We start from the raw sequence: 15,665 nt of genomic DNA, 5'->3' as shown, positions 1-15,665 counted from the left end.
AGATATAGCTTGCACAGATGGACGGACGGACAGACAAACAGTTACCCGGGTTTCAACTCGTCCCTTTATCCTGATCATTTATATACATCATATTGGTACACGTGTTCCTTGAGAGAGTAAGATGGCCGCAATCGGATCACTGCCACGCCAACAAAACGTCACTAAGCGAAAACCTATAAACTAAATAATTAACCTGTTATTTGGTACAAGGGATTGCAGTAGCAAGGTGCGCCTGTGGTCTAAAAATTTGTAAAAATATGGGTGCGGCTCCGCCCTCTAATAGGTTTAATGTACATATCTCCTAAAGTTACAAAAACAGGGTGAAAACGGATGAAATCTCTAGACCCTAGTCTTAATCTCATATCCCTAATATCATCAATTCCGATCTTCTGGTTGACGTTTTTCACATCAACTCGTTATATGTATGTATTAAAACTAGCTTCTTGGGTTAGGTTCATTTTTGATATAAATCATTTGATGATGATTTTAATATAATTTTCGATGTTGGTAAGTAAAATATAAACTAATTGAGCATAGACTAAGTCATAGCACCTAAATCATTCACGATTTCGTTGAATAATGAATATGGAATTCTTTCGCAACATTTTTTAATTTGAGGTTTTTGCCAACACCTGAAGGTATTTCCCTGTCTTTGATTCTTGCAAGTTGCAAGAGTATAAAATGTTCGATTACACCCTTCCTTACTTGTTGTTCTTAATTTTTTTGTTAAAACAAACCTTCAAGCTTTAAAGCTTTCCCCTGAGTTAGATTTTTTAGGAATTGAATACTCTACAAGAATCTGCAAGTTTAAAGTATTTTATCCTAAACAGTTTTTCAAGGTTTGTTGTTTTTAATGAAAACAGATTGTTTTACGTGTTGTTTGAATGCTTACCGACACTTTTTAAATTATGCTAAAAATCCTGCCTTGCCGGAATTTTTTTCTCTGTATACCATATAACTCATAATTTCGAAATTAGGTTTTTAGCTCACCATAAAATACATATACATACCTAAATGTATACGAAATTATATGTATATAGATATTTATTCACATCAATGAAAAAATAAAAACATATGTAGTTTGCATATAATGTAAGTATCAGGCTACTTACCTAAGGGATCGACTCTTAATATGATATCTGCCTGTGCCGCGTTGATTACACAGAGCGATAAAAGAACCAAAATTATTGCTTTTGAATAATTCATTATATTCGCGAGTAAGTACGAGCCATACTATCACTTGAAAAGTTTGTTGGCAATTTAACAGTAAACTTTGAATGATTTTTGATACTTATATAGGTACAAGTCATATTATCTCTTGGATATCCAACACAGGCCACACTGCTTAAAACAGATATATGTATTATGTTCACATTTATTGAATAAAGTAGTGTTCAATATATACTTGTATATGCATACAGTAGAATTCAGTCTTATATAAAATTTAATATTCATAGAGAATAGATAATTTTAATACATATCATTAAGAATGAAGAAGAACTGACAAACTTTCGTAGTAATTGTAAATAAAGTTTTTCTCTTTGTTCGTTAATGACTTAGCGAGCTCATATATTTTTCTATCACATGTATCTGTACGAGATATACGAAAAATGTAGAGGGAAAGAACTGTCGTGGTCCTTATTTCAATTTTACACAGGATATTATGACTACGTACTTACATACAGGTTGGTTGGTCTCATCAAGAAATAGTACTATTAGTTCAAATTCATCTGTCGTAAGAACACATGCAAAGTTGCAAGACATTCAGTCAATTAAGTGACTTTGTTTACAAGCCATTTGAAGTTGACGTCTCAGATTATTTTTTTAATATGGAAAAAAATTTATATCGCGCTGAGATAAGGTTCTTTGTTTTGAAAGGTTTAAAATCAAAAAAAAATTTATGAACAATTAGAGAAGTGTCTAAGGAATTATTTAGAAGTATTTAAGGATTTCTCACCTTCAAAACGTACCGTTACATTTTGGTCTGGTGAATTTAAACGTGGTCGTACTAGGCTTGAAGACGATCCACTCGAAGGATGACCAAAAACCACAACGACACCAGAAATAATTAAGCAAATTCATAATATTGTTAGTGAAGATCCAAGTTTGACTAAGCATGAAATTGCTATTGCCATAGTCATTTTAGACGACCTAGTACTTCAGATTTTACATGGACAATTACATATGAAAAGACTGTTTGAAAAGATAGTGCACACGTTAACAATTCAACAAAAACTGGATCAAAAACATATTTCTCAGCATAATTTGGAGCGTTTTAAGCAGAATGAAATCGATATCTTGCGGCGTTTTATAACAATGCATGAGACTTGGGTCTACCATGATCGTAAATTGAAACAAGAAAGGTTACAGTGGACTGCAACTGGTTGTTCAGCTTCAAAGCAGGTGAAGTCACAACGATCAGCAAAGAAGGTTATCATCATCAATTTTTTTCAGGCATCAATTTTTTTGGGATGCAAAAGGAATTTTTTGATTGATTATCTGCAGAAAAGTAAGACTATCAACTCTGAATATTATTGCACCCTTTTGGATCAGCTGGTGAAAAAATTTGTGAGAAAAGCACCCCAAAAATAATTTTTAATCAAGCCAATGCCCCTGCTCACAAAGGTGTTTTAACAATGACAAAATTCAACGAATTACAGTACGAATTGCTTGAGCATCCACCGTATTCAACAGATTTGCTCCCAGTGACTACTACCTCTTCAAAAACCTGAAACAATTTCTTCGTGGAAAGCGTTTTTTGTCGAATGAAGAAACTATTACAGCCGTAGACGGGTATTTTGCAGAGATTCCGTAAAGTCATTATAGCGATGGCATAAAATTATTGGAGGATCATTGGAATAAGTATATTAAGGGAGATTACATTAAATAAAAAAATCTATTTCGTACCAAAAAAAGTATTTTTTCATTTCGAGCGCAGACATTTTTCAACCAACCTGTTTGAATATCCTAAACGGTTCTTTTTATTTTTTTTAGTTTAATTTTTCTTTCAAAATACTCGATTTTCAAACTACACTCCAGTTGTTAAAATTCTGCCTGCGTTAACTCTATATTTATTGTCTTTATACTTGATCTCAGACTCAGGGGAGCATAAACAAAATTATACTTTATAGACATACATATGTGTGTATATTACATCCCTTCGAAGCCTCTAATAACAATATATTAAAAACTATTGTTATAAAAAAAAGGCATACAACTTCTTCCTTTTAAGCTGGATAAAGGACGAAAATCACTTGAATAGAGCTCCGCATTTTGAAAATTTTTTTCAAGAGATCTTCGGATCTTTATGTTATGTTTATTCTTGTAAAGCTTTCAATAATAGTAATTTATATTATCCGGATATTGGATAGTTAGGAGTCCTTTACTTTTTTCCTCTGGTTTGCGGTTTGTCTCTGCAATTAATTAGATGGGCGAGTGTTTTGTAAACACCGAATTCAATGTAAATATGTGTGTATTATGTAAATATGGTAAGTAATCGAGTACTACCGACAACTGTTATATTGTTCATATCGATAGAGGAATTCACTAGCACGTATGCACTTTGTACATAAGTATTGTAATTATGTAGACAATAACTTCACATTACGCCTTGGCGGCAACTTCTTAAACGCGAAGAAATTCAGGGTGCTTCCTGGTGACAAGCAATACATGCATGATGCATAAATAAAAAGTTATTAATACGACTAAGTGGACATGTTGTTCGGATTTGATATGCTGTCGGTGGGATGTGCTGCGGTATTCCAAAGTGCAGGCATTTATCCATTAGCATACACTAGTGGTTCGAAACAACTTTAAACACTGAGTTTTTTGGGTGCGTGTGCGGTCACGATTAGGTACAATAGCCAACATTACATTAACACACACACACTTCCTCAATTAAGCTTCGCAACCGAAGACTTACTATTTCTCTCGCTAAGGGTGCGATATAAAATAAGCATTTGGATACATTTTTCTATCACTGACCCTACATTTCTTACAGAACACGCGCAACACACAACCACTTTCTAAATGCCCCGATTTTCGACTGATGCATCGTGTGCTAACGATTGAAATTTCAAGCCGAAAATACTTTGATGTCTAGAGAAATTTCCTACAAGTGGAAAATTTTCTCTTTAAATCATTGGAGTCCTTCGCGTGACTAAATTTAGGAGAGAGTATTATTTTATGAGAGAAAATAACCCCCAAGAACTGGCGATATGTACACACAGAGAACTTGTAATAATTACGAATTCTCTTAGATATTCAACCACTAAATATAAGTTGAGTTCTAATTAAACTCTTATACCTAAATTATATACATACGAATGAACATTTATTCCTAAGAACACCTATCCATTAGTATATGCCTGATGTGTGTGTGTGCTAGAGCATTCATATGTAAACTAGCAATGGCTCCTGATATTTTCAGAAACATTAATGTTACATAGGAACATACATACTGCATTTACATAACATACTATTTGGTAAAAATACACATACGTACATACATATATCCTTATGTACTCCTATGTATATAAACTCAGCAAAAGTGTTCACCATTAGGTGAAACTACCGCACAGTACTTGTATGCATGGGAACATGTGTGTGTGTGTTCCATTCTTGAATATAGCACGTATCACAGACATATAGTTTAAGTAGTAGTAGTATATGTATATGTATTTAAAAATAAATATGTAATATCTTGTATTATTTTTATTTTAACCATGTAATAGCCCCTTTAAGATCTTTGCTGTAATAAAAATACTTTTTGGCATTTTGAAATTTTAAAAATTCTACAAACTTTATCTGAGACCTTCTATAACATATTCCAATCTTTTCGGATTTTTAGTAACAGAGTTTATACAGAGCAAACAGTTTATTGCATCTATCAATTATACCAATAAGCTACATAATATTTCTCCAATTCGACTTAACAAGTATAGGGAAGGGCAATTTTGAATTTACATTTATTCACGTTTGTGTACTTTATGTTCTACTATTTAAAACTAGAGTTTGGACAAAGCCATCATCTTCAATTCTCTAGAGAAATTTTTAATTTTTAATCTCAAACATCTTGGATTAAAAATTAAAATTTTAATTTTTATCTAAAATTACAATAAAAAAAAATTCCCAATTCTGGATAAGGGTATAAATATAAAGTCATAAACTAAAGTAAATTGTTTAACGAAATACTAAGATATAGTATAGATATAAAAACCCACAGTGTTAGTGGTGGTACAAAGGAATCATGTTTAATGACGATACATTTTATGCAAACATCACATATCTTTAATCTCTCTTTATTGACTGTAATACCTAGTAGTAAGAATTTGTAATGTAAATCGCCTTGACAATCGAAGAAAAGTTGCCATTGATGTCCTTTCCTATTTTTAGCGTTGACCTTTCCGGATTCTTCTATCGGTAAGGTTGGCTTTTGATTTTGACGTTGGTCATAGTTATATACCCACGTCGTCAAATAAATATATTTTTTAAACGTTTTTACGACAAATCGTATGCTTCATTTATAGTAGTTTGAAACACTTACATTAATATTTTACAAAACAAGTAATGTAAATTCTTTAAATTCCCTTATTACATATTTTTCTATAATAGTTTCTTTTTAAGATTTTAACGTGAAGGGCAGACCGGTGCTAAAAAAATCAAGTTTAAATATGCACAGGCCTTAACACACCATGCACTTCTTAAATCCTGAACTTTTCACCTCACTTATTTTATCTTAAATTCTCACGTATTATAGGGGGAACTTCAAGTATTTACCATAATATAATATAACAGCACAAAAAAAAAATTTACTAAGAAAGTGTATATCGATACAATGGTCTGAAGGGAAAAATGAGTGAGCTTTTGTCCCAAAAAAGCTTTTTCTTGTATGTATGGATTTTTAGAGTTCCCTATATATTTGATAATATTAAGAGCTTTTTAAGTTTGAAAGTTTCATAGACGAAAATGTTCCAAGTAAATTTGTGCATACATGTGAATGCATCGTGACGTAATGGTTTTAAAAATGTGAAGAAGCAACATAGATAACTTACGTCATCACTTGAATTTTGTTGCTACATTTTTGGTCACAACTGTCATAGCGCAAGCCGAAAAAATAACGGTAAAAATTTGGACCAATTTCCATCTCTATCATCCTTAGCACAATCTTTTCAGAAAGTAATCAATATTTTTTAAAATCTAGTAAGAAAAGCGAAATTTGGTCAGAAGCTCTCATTCAAAAGATTCATCCATTGTTATTACAATGACGAATTTGGTTCAAATAAAGTTGATTGCCGTAGTCTTTTTAATATGTTTGCTTTCTTTTATCTTTGAAATAACTTGAAATATTAATTATAAAAAGCTACAAACTGATAATGAACTTGTAAGCAATTCATAATAATTTGTATCAAAATTGTATAATGTAGTTTTGTATATACAAACTTATTTTAGTCTTCAAAAATATTTGAATGTGAAATAAATTTTACATTTTTCACAAAATATCTATATACATAGCAGCTCTAATTACCTAATAATATTTTCAGCGAATGACACATTCAAATAATCAAAACAGTTATAAAATTGGTAAATTCGCAGCTGCGCGAAGTGTTTAAAAAAAAACTATCACGAAAATCGATTTGTACACATTTTTTTCATAAGATCAAGTGCATTTCTGAAGTGGTAAAGCCAAATATCTTTTGCTACTTTTTAAAATTTAAAATAAGGATGAAGTGTGCAGTGGGTTGTTGTTAACAAAAATATGCACAAAATTCGTGTGAGTCATATGAATAGGTACTTGTTATGAAAAAAATTAATATTTAAAAATTTCACACAACTTTGCCAGAGTTAAGCCGGAGGGAACTAATATAGTGGATCACTATGGATAATGAAATATTGTGGACATTGTATATATATCAGTATATCAAAGAAATACATATGTGCATATATATTTTTTCTTCTTGGTTTACTTTTGCGAATTAGTGCTATTCTGCCTGCAAGCTTAATTATTTGTTTTGCTTCATATTTTCGTTTACATATATGTTTGTTCCAATCATTTTAAAGAATATGATTTCGAAGAAAACATTCAATTCAAATTGCGTAAGGTTCATATACATACATAGTTGCGTTTAAGCCCATCTTAATGAAGTGGTAAGAGTTAACTACTTTTTATGTCAAAAATCAATCATTGATTACGGCAATGTTGAAGGTTTGACGAACAAAAAACAAAAACCGTAACATAAATAATGATTTTTTTTTTAATTCGTCCCACTGTAAACATGAGGATGTTGGTTTTATAACTTCGACGGTTGCCGTAACTTTGTATTCTATGAACGTACAATTTATATTTATATTATTATGGTTTTTTTTATATTAAATTTGCAAATATTGACAAACCATATTTTTATAGCATTTTTAGTTTTTGTTATGTGGGCCTATTCTCAACCTGACAGCACCTTAGTTATTTAAAAACAAATAAAAAACGGAGAACAGCTAAAAAAGTATAGAAGAAGACTATTATTGGGGGTAAATTATGGTTACTGATAAGGGGGCTCCAAAACAAAGCTTATATTATATGGTTTCATAGGTATGTCATTAGAAAGCGGGTATGTTAATTTTAATTTAAATCATTAATTATAAACTTTTTGATAAAAACAAAAATATTATTATTAGCCGAAGTTAAATTCTCATTACAGTTTTTAATCTTTTTTATTTAATATTTACGCACATTTTATTCTTGGGGGTCAAAAACGTACATATTTATATTTTTTTACTAAGCTGTAATAACTTTGTTCTAGTTCAAAATTTTAATAGTCAGATAAGTACATACGTATGTATGTATGTATGTTGGGACCAAACAAAACATGCGTATGCATTAGTACGTATAATGTACTCTACTTGTGTTTGTATATCTCTATAAGCCGTTTTATTTTATTTTGCTTTTAGTCATTATTATTACACATAACAACAACTATTGCTTGCAACTGTAATCATGAATAATAAAAATAATATTTTCATTGAACGAATACAATTGTTATTTACCAGATAATTCTTTTGACTTGTGCTTGAATTTCAAAAAAAAGATAACAGCTTTTTATAAGCATATACCATTTTTTAATTAAAATAAAAAAAAATCTTTTATCAATTTACAATTTACAATTTATTAATTTGAAAATGTTTTATATGCATGCATGAGTAAATATTTTTTTCTTAATTTATATATTATATTTTATAAATTTATTTGCAAATGAATTTATGTTAGTATAAAATTAGATTAACCTGTGTTAAATCTGTTAATCTTTGGGTGTGTGTATGCATATTTTTAATTTCAAGAGCAATTGTAAAATGTGGTCAAAGGTTGGTGCCAACACAAGTCAAATACCTACATACGATTATACTAATACTGCTCGCATTAAATGCATAAACATGTTTGTTTACATGTAACTAATTTAAATTACCTTAAAGCCATTACCCACAGTTTTAGCCCCCTGTTATTATATATGTACATACCTAACCTGCAGGAAATGTTGATCTAATATTATAAATATCATATAGTATATGCTAAATTTGTGTGCAGTGAGGTGCCGATGGCGCCTCATTATGCGAATTCTATTTACATAATGGTAAAATCACTAACTGAAAAACCAAATGTGGAGTTGTCTGTGTATTTTTACACCCCATTAAGTAAATCCATATATATAGCAAATATACTAGTTTATGTACAACAAAATAATAATTTATATGCATGATGGGAAAAAATGTGTCACCCAGCTTTTTATCCGAAACTCAATTCGAAAGGTAGTTGAATTTCGTACAGGGTATATGGGTATAGAGGTATATTAAAACATTAAATTGCTGCAAACGCAAAAATCTCAAAATTGCATCTCCGAAATGTGGTATTTAATAAAGTAGACTATGATTCGACTATCAGTCAACACACAACAATACTAAGTAAAAGACCATGGAAATCTCCGAAAAACAGGATTTTATTAAAGTAATAATTCTAAGTTTAACCGTAACATTATGGTTTTACTGGCTGTGGACGAGAAAAAATGTGTACCAATTCTCATCACGCTTCTCAGGACTATTTGGGTGGCCGCTTTTCGGGATATTACATCGCATTAAAAGCCAACATAGTACGCATAAACAAATAGTGAATTGAATAGAGGACATTTACATTTAAAGAGACCGATATATGTACAGTGAAGTTCTCAATTCTTAATGTGTTGTAATTAAAAATGTCAAAACAATAATTTTCGGGATTTTTCCAAATTCGAGTGTGACTTCGAATGCTTGAATAAGTAGTACTTTAGGATTTAAATCTGTGGTTATTTCACGGACTGCTGTGAAATTTATATAGGTGTTTTTTGAAGGATATCTCTAATTACTAAACACATGCATTCAATTCTTGTGATGTACATACTCGTACATCCCAATAATTTGTAACATTTCTAAAAACCGTAGTAAAAAGAAGAAAAAACATTAACTTCGTTCAATCATAACTTTGATGGTTTAGTAATTTACTTACCTTTTTGGTGTTACAAACTTTTTCATTTTGTCTTAAACTTTTTAAAATTTATCAGTTTCCAAAAAATAGTAAAATAGAGTGTTCAAAATCCTTTGAAAAGAAAAACTCAAACTTTTAAAATCCTCTTTTTTTTATAAATTTGGAAATATTTTATAAAGTCAATATATTCGATATAGGAGTAGTAAGGAATAATGTAGTACGATTTAATATTAATTTTTACTGCTGCCTCAGATAAGATTTCCCAAGAAATAAAGTAATAGAGTTATTAATTAGACAAAAAAGTGGGAAACAATAATTTCAGTATCGGTGGGAAGGTCTATTTCCATATCCAAGAAAACTGTAATGATTTTTATAATCTAGACCAACTTTATTGCCAATTAGTCTCATAACTCAGAACAAAGGGGCTATGTATATATATATATATTTTTTTTTGAAATTTGAAATTTATCCCAAAAAATTTTAATAATCTAATAATCATATTATTATAGGCAAGGTATTGAATAAACTGGTGCAGTATTTTCGAAAATTTACTAAATTTGATAGGATAGTTTGTATTATTGATTAACAATTGTTAACAATATACGAGTATAATAAGTGTATGTGTATAAACTAATAATGCGATACACATATAATGTAACAAAAAATATCTGTAAATATTTTAATTACAGATGTTATTCAAGAGTTAGGTAAAATATTCAAAGATTGTAAGGCATACACTATTTGTACTTGGATAGGCACATATCCAATTATTATAACAGCAGATCCCCCATTCATAAAAGATGTACTATCTTCAAAAGAGTTGCTCAATAAGGCCCAGCCATTATACCAGCCACTCTATGACGCATTCAAAGGTGGTCTTATTGCAAGTCCAGGTAAAAATTTAATTTATTATATTATATCTAAATATTTTTAAAGTTCGTATGCTCGTAAAACTGTGTCTCGTTCCAATCGGTGCTCATATCCAATCGCAAGGCTTTGAAACAGAATTTTTTTTATAAACAATAATGTGATTTTTCAAATTTTCAAATTAATCAATATTTTTTTTTATTTAAAATTATTTGACAGCATAATTGAGCTATGCTTCATACCCACATTATATTTTAGATTTGAATAAGGGTGGCAACTAATCATTTTTATGCTTAAACTCAAGCCTTTTACTGAAACACTAAACTGAATTGAAGAGCTGCTTTAGAAATAAAATGTTTTAAATCAGTTAGCTTCGTTTTAAATTTTTCTTCAATACTCTGCTTTCTATGTTTATGTTGTGCAAATGATTTTATCTTAATTGAATAATATATGTACATAAATATAGTCTAACGGAAAGTTGAATAAAAGTTGAGTAGATGATGAACGCATTGGACAGAACTTAAGCGTGTAATGTTTGTATTTTTTGTGATGATTTTGTGGTTGGATTAATTTTCGTTCAGATATCTAATTTATTGTTCTTACTATTTGATATATGATCGAACTGATTGCGAACATCGATATTCCAATATCTCTTAAAAAATTAGTTGAATTTAATTTTAGTGGATCAATGGCATAAAAATCGTCGTATGATAAATCCAAGCTTTCATCAGAGAGTACTGACCTCATTTTTGCCCGTATTTAATAAGGCAAAAGATGGAGCTATTCAAAAATTCAGTGAATTGACAAGAAATGAACCTGTCCTTATTAGCGAACAGTTGCAAAGGATCACTTTAAGTATAACTGTTGGTAAGAGCATTTTATATATTTATGTATTTATTTGTAGCTTGTATTTATCAACTTTACTGCAGAAACCACTATGGGGAAAGAGATGCAAAAAGGCGATCAGGTGTCAGAGCAATTAGTGAAATCATATGTCATGTTAGTACAAACAACAAATATATTGTACAAAATAGTAAAATAATTTTAATAGTGTAATAAAAAACTTTAGAAGCATGGAAAAAGTACCAATTGAATGTCTCTTAGCATATGTGAAGCTGGATCACTTGTACGCCTGGTTTACGAAAGCATCGAAGGAGTTTGTGTACAAGTTTATTGAAGGGGTAATTAGTATTATAAAACAATGAACAAAAATAATGATTTTTAATATTTTTTTTTTAGCTTTTATATGGAAAACTCTTACAAGTGCCAACTACGGAAAATATCCGACTTGATGTCAATATATCCACAGATAATAATGTAAACAAGAATTATTCATATGGAAATCAAGCATTTAATGAGAAGGTACCAAGTATTTTTATTGACCAGGCTATAAATTTATATCGAGAAGGAAAAATGTCGTATCATGATCTCATTGGCGAAACGAACACAATCGTATCTGCGGTAAGTAAAAAAATGCTTTTGATTTTCCAATTACGTATAAAAAATTCGTATGTACATTATACAACGTATGTATGTAAAACCTGCAACTACATAAGAAAAATAGTCTTTGATCTCGTAATCTTGGTTATTGTTGTTTTTAATATGTTCGAATAATCAAGAAAATAGTGCGTGCTGTCACTAGATCTCAGAGAATTACCGATATGTTCGGTAAAAAAAATCAGCCATATGCAATGGGGTCCACATATTTGGTGCCTGGGTCCTCGAAAAATTATAGTCCGATTTGTATAATTTTTAGGCGTAAGATGAAATACCTTGAGATCACTACTTGTGCAAAGTCTTATTTAGATAACTTCATTGATGTTTGATTTACTTATGTATACACTGTAAAGTGAAAGAATTAGATTCAAGATTTTATGTTGTGTTATATGGGAATTAGGCGTGGTTGTCCTCCGATTTCGCCCAATTTGACAGTGTATGATTGAAATGTTTGGGTTACTACCTCACAAACCAAATTTGGTTGAAATTGGTCGGGTAGTTTCTGAGATAGAGGATCTCACCTAAGGTGGGCGGTGACACGTTTATTTACACTTGATCCTATGAAGCTCTTCCTCATCACCGTGGTTGTAAAATTTAATGATTTTGGCGTATTTATTCCGTCAGCTATAGTAGTTTTCAACATAACCGTTATGTGAGAAGTGGGCATAGTTATTATCTGATTTTACTCATTTTCACAGTGTTTGACGAAGTGACTTCTTAAAAATACTTCTTCCCAGCAAGTTTGGTTGAGTTAGCTCAGCGATTTGGGTGATATGAACATTTAATAATTTAGGGGCGGAGCTACGACAACTTAAAACAAATTACAGTTATTTATCTTAATTTAGTGCTTAGTTATGGCACTTTATAGGTCTTCGTTTAATGAAGTTTTGTGGGCGTGGCATAGGTCCGATTACACCCACGTCACTTGGGGGCCAAGGAACATATTTAGCTAGTTTTATCAATACAAGTATATCTCAATTTTTCTCAAGTTATCGCTTGCACAGACAGACGGACAGTCGGCGATTCCCTGTGCCAAATTAAAGTTTTATATCTTTATTTAGTGCTTACTTATGGCATTTTATAGGTCTTCATTTAATGACATTTTGTGAGCGTGGCAGTAGTCCAATTAACACTTCTATTTGTCCTGCTACTGAAATGTGGAAAATTGTGGAAGGTGCAAGAAAAAATGTCGTCAACTAGAAAACTCTATGCCAATAAAATTAACAAGGTTATTAGAATAAAGATTTACCATTAAAATTGTAGTTTCAAGGATTTTTGATAAGTAATCAAATGTAATAATTACAGTGTTGATTTATGATTTCTTTGTTATCAATAAGTAAGTGGCCTATGTATTTACCGTCATATATACTCTTTATTAACCGTTTGTATACTCATTATAAACCATCTTACAGGCTTTTGAGACGTCCGCCAATGCACTATTGTCAGCACTTTTGATGTTAGCCATGCATCCTGCTGTACAGGAAAGATTATTCGAGGAAATTATAAACTTGTTCCCTGATAAACATTTTTACGTGGAATGTGAAAATATTACAAATCTGCCATATTTAGATATGGTTGTCAATGAGACTTTACGCCTAATGCCTTCTATACCCATGATTGGCCGTCAGGTCGTACAAGATACAACACTGAGTAGCGGTTTGGTGATTCCGAAAGGAATTGAAATTTTAATTTCAATTTTCGATTTGCATCGAAGAACTGATATTTGGGGTGCAAATGCTGATAAGTTTAACCCAGAGAATTTTATGCGAGAGAATTTGCAAGAAAAGCATTCGTATGCATACATACCATTTTCGAAGGGTGTACGAGATTGTATAGGTAAACATTTTCACCACATTATGTATATTCTTGTACTTACATATATAAATATTTATTTATATTTATTACATTATTTTTCTGACAGGATGGAAATATGCTCTTATGTCAATTAAAATATTATTGGCAGGCTTCATCCGGAACTTTTCTTTTGAAACCAATGTAAAATTGGAAGATTTGAAGTTTACGAATAATGTAACACTTAAATACACCAATGAGCCAGCATTTACAATAAAAAACCGGTATAAATAAGGCACTTTGTGACAATGTAAATAAAATAAGTTATACCAATACCAGGATATGAGAGCGTCCTTCGAGAAAACAACATTTGACTCATATTTATCACTAAATAAAGTAATAATAATAAAGTAAACTAATATTTACGATACATGTACTAATATTAAATATATATATCCTGGTTTACTCTTTTTTTAAGGTGGCAATTATGGTAGATAACTATAGAATTCACTTCCCAATTCATGGATTTTCAGTTCACAAGCTGATCCTTTGCACTTTCCGTGTTCAGCAACCGGAAATTAAATACTCGTAAAAAAGGATTCTGACAAAGATTCAATATCAAATGATTTAGTGGAAATGCTTAGACCAACAAAGGCTTGGGTAAAAAAGTTAACAGCTTTAGTTACAGGCATTTCAGCATTTAATTGTGTTGTTTCAAAGCTTTGCACCCACTTCCAAATAAGTTTTTTATTTATTATTTTATTTTTCACACTCAATATCATGGGTCATTTCTCAACGAATTTGTTTTAAAATTGTACAATATTTGAAATTTTTGAGTGTATTTACACTATATATCGGTTCCCTATATATATTTGTCAATTTAAGAAGTTAAATTAGAGGACTTACATAGTTTAAGGATAATAAATAAATAGATAAATATTTTTTGTTAAAAAAGTTTACATTTCAACTCATACACAGGGTTGTTATTACCTATGTCACCAGCTAAAATATGGTAGATACATATGTTTCTCCTTTTCACTTTCATATTAAGGAAACACTGTTAAAAGTCAAGAATAATAATATAATAACCCAACGATTACCCTCCTCCCGCCCCGCGAAGGGCGCAAACCGCATACGTGCGGAATTAGGAGTCAGAAAAGGCAAGAGAGTTTTTTAAGTGTTGAGATCTAAAACTGCTTAGCTAAAAAACCAAAATTTCCAACAGCTAAGATTTATAGTGACGATATAAAGAATTATTACATTTTCATTTATTAAGGGAAAACAATAAAGTCTTTTTAATTTTGAAAAGTGAGTCAGATAAGTGAAATGTGCTGGAATAAGAATTAAAATAATGACATATACGGCGGAATGGTTCGTTTAGTTCGAAATTTGATCTACAGGATTTTAACAATAAAAGGTATAAACTGCCTCGAAAAGAGAACCGGGATATTAAATTTAATTTCATACAGGAGAAAAGAACTGCAAACTGCATTTCCCTACGACTAGAAAGTGTAGGTAGATTTATAAGTTTTAAACGACTAGTATATGGAGGTAGACTTACCCTAGAATCCCAGCGGAAATGCCCTAAGGCGAAAAGTAAAAATAGTTATTGAACAGTTTTGAACTCTAACTTGTCAGAATGGATTTGGTAGCTAGGGTTCCATACAACAAAGCCATATTCCAATATAGATCTAACCAAAGTTGTATAAAGTGTTTTAGTAAAATACGGATCTCTAAATTCTTTAGACCAACGTTTAACAAAACTGAGGACAGCTTTTGCTTTCAAGACCATGGTATCAATATGAAGACTAAAGTCCACATTAACTCCCAAATCAACATAGTTAAAAACTTGCTCTAGACTATGGTGCTGTATTACATAAAGAGGGGTGCACAGATCTAAATTTGTATACATTTATAAAGATTAAATGACAAATCATTTCTATCACACCATGCAACCAAATTGTTTAAGTCTGCTTGCAATAGACACCTTTCCTCAGTTGAAGTGTAT

The 15,665-nt window shown here is 30.8% G+C and overlaps 2 protein-coding genes across 5 annotated transcripts in view; one reads left to right on the top strand and one right to left on the bottom strand.

Annotated features, from left to right (window-relative positions):
* Nucleotides 1-15,665, bottom strand: part of LOC106623679 (uncharacterized) — a 38,390-nt gene that overhangs the window by 17,495 nt on the left and 5,230 nt on the right. The window contains exons 1-2 of one of the 3 annotated variants that reach the window (XM_036373740.2): nucleotides 3,985-4,037; nucleotides 1,113-1,341 (exon numbers count right to left, since the gene is read on the bottom strand). The exons of 1 other annotated variant lie outside the window; for it this stretch is intronic. In XM_036373740.2, the coding sequence (XP_036229633.2) occupies nucleotides 1,113-1,206 (94 nt within the window). In that variant the 5' untranslated portion in view covers nucleotides 1,207-1,341; nucleotides 3,985-4,037. Of the gene's footprint in view, nucleotides 1-1,112; nucleotides 1,342-3,922; nucleotides 4,038-15,665 lie in introns of those variants that run through there. One more of the 3 variants, XM_014243279.3, reaches the window with a different exon arrangement.
* On the top strand, nucleotides 8,939-14,108 carry LOC106622034 (probable cytochrome P450 313a4). 2 transcript variants are annotated; one of them, XM_036373818.2, is made up of 8 exons: nucleotides 8,939-9,131; nucleotides 10,192-10,395; nucleotides 11,051-11,236; nucleotides 11,299-11,368; nucleotides 11,439-11,550; nucleotides 11,609-11,830; nucleotides 13,279-13,702; nucleotides 13,788-14,108. In XM_036373818.2, exons 1-8 carry the CDS (start codon nucleotides 8,957-8,959, stop codon nucleotides 13,949-13,951), a joined length of 1,557 nt encoding a protein of 518 aa, XP_036229711.2. In that variant the 5' UTR covers nucleotides 8,939-8,956; the 3' UTR covers nucleotides 13,952-14,108. The 2 variants fall into 2 exon arrangements, with proteins under 2 accessions (XP_036229711.2, XP_036229710.2); XM_036373817.2 differs by having other exon boundaries at nucleotides 11,421-11,550.

Source organism: Bactrocera oleae, chromosome 2 (genome assembly GCF_042242935.1).
Source record: "Bactrocera oleae isolate idBacOlea1 chromosome 2, idBacOlea1, whole genome shotgun sequence".
Taxonomy (NCBI): Eukaryota; Metazoa; Arthropoda; class Insecta; order Diptera; family Tephritidae; genus Bactrocera; species Bactrocera oleae.
The sequence above is the reverse complement of the archived record's forward strand: the minus strand, read 5'-3'. Positions and strand labels throughout refer to the sequence as shown.

Excerpts from the sequence above, each read along its gene's own strand:
- LOC106622034 (XM_036373817.2), top strand. The coding sequence starts at position 8,957 with ATGGAAATCTCCGAAAAACAGGATTTTATTAAAGTAATAATTCTAAGT. Across the intron at positions 9,132-10,191 it reads TCGCATTAAAAGCCAACATA|ATGTTATTCAAGAGTTAGGT; the intron begins GTACGCATAAAC and ends TTTTAATTACAG. Across the intron at positions 13,703-13,787 it reads GGGTGTACGAGATTGTATAG|GATGGAAATATGCTCTTATG; the intron begins GTAAACATTTTC and ends TTTTTCTGACAG.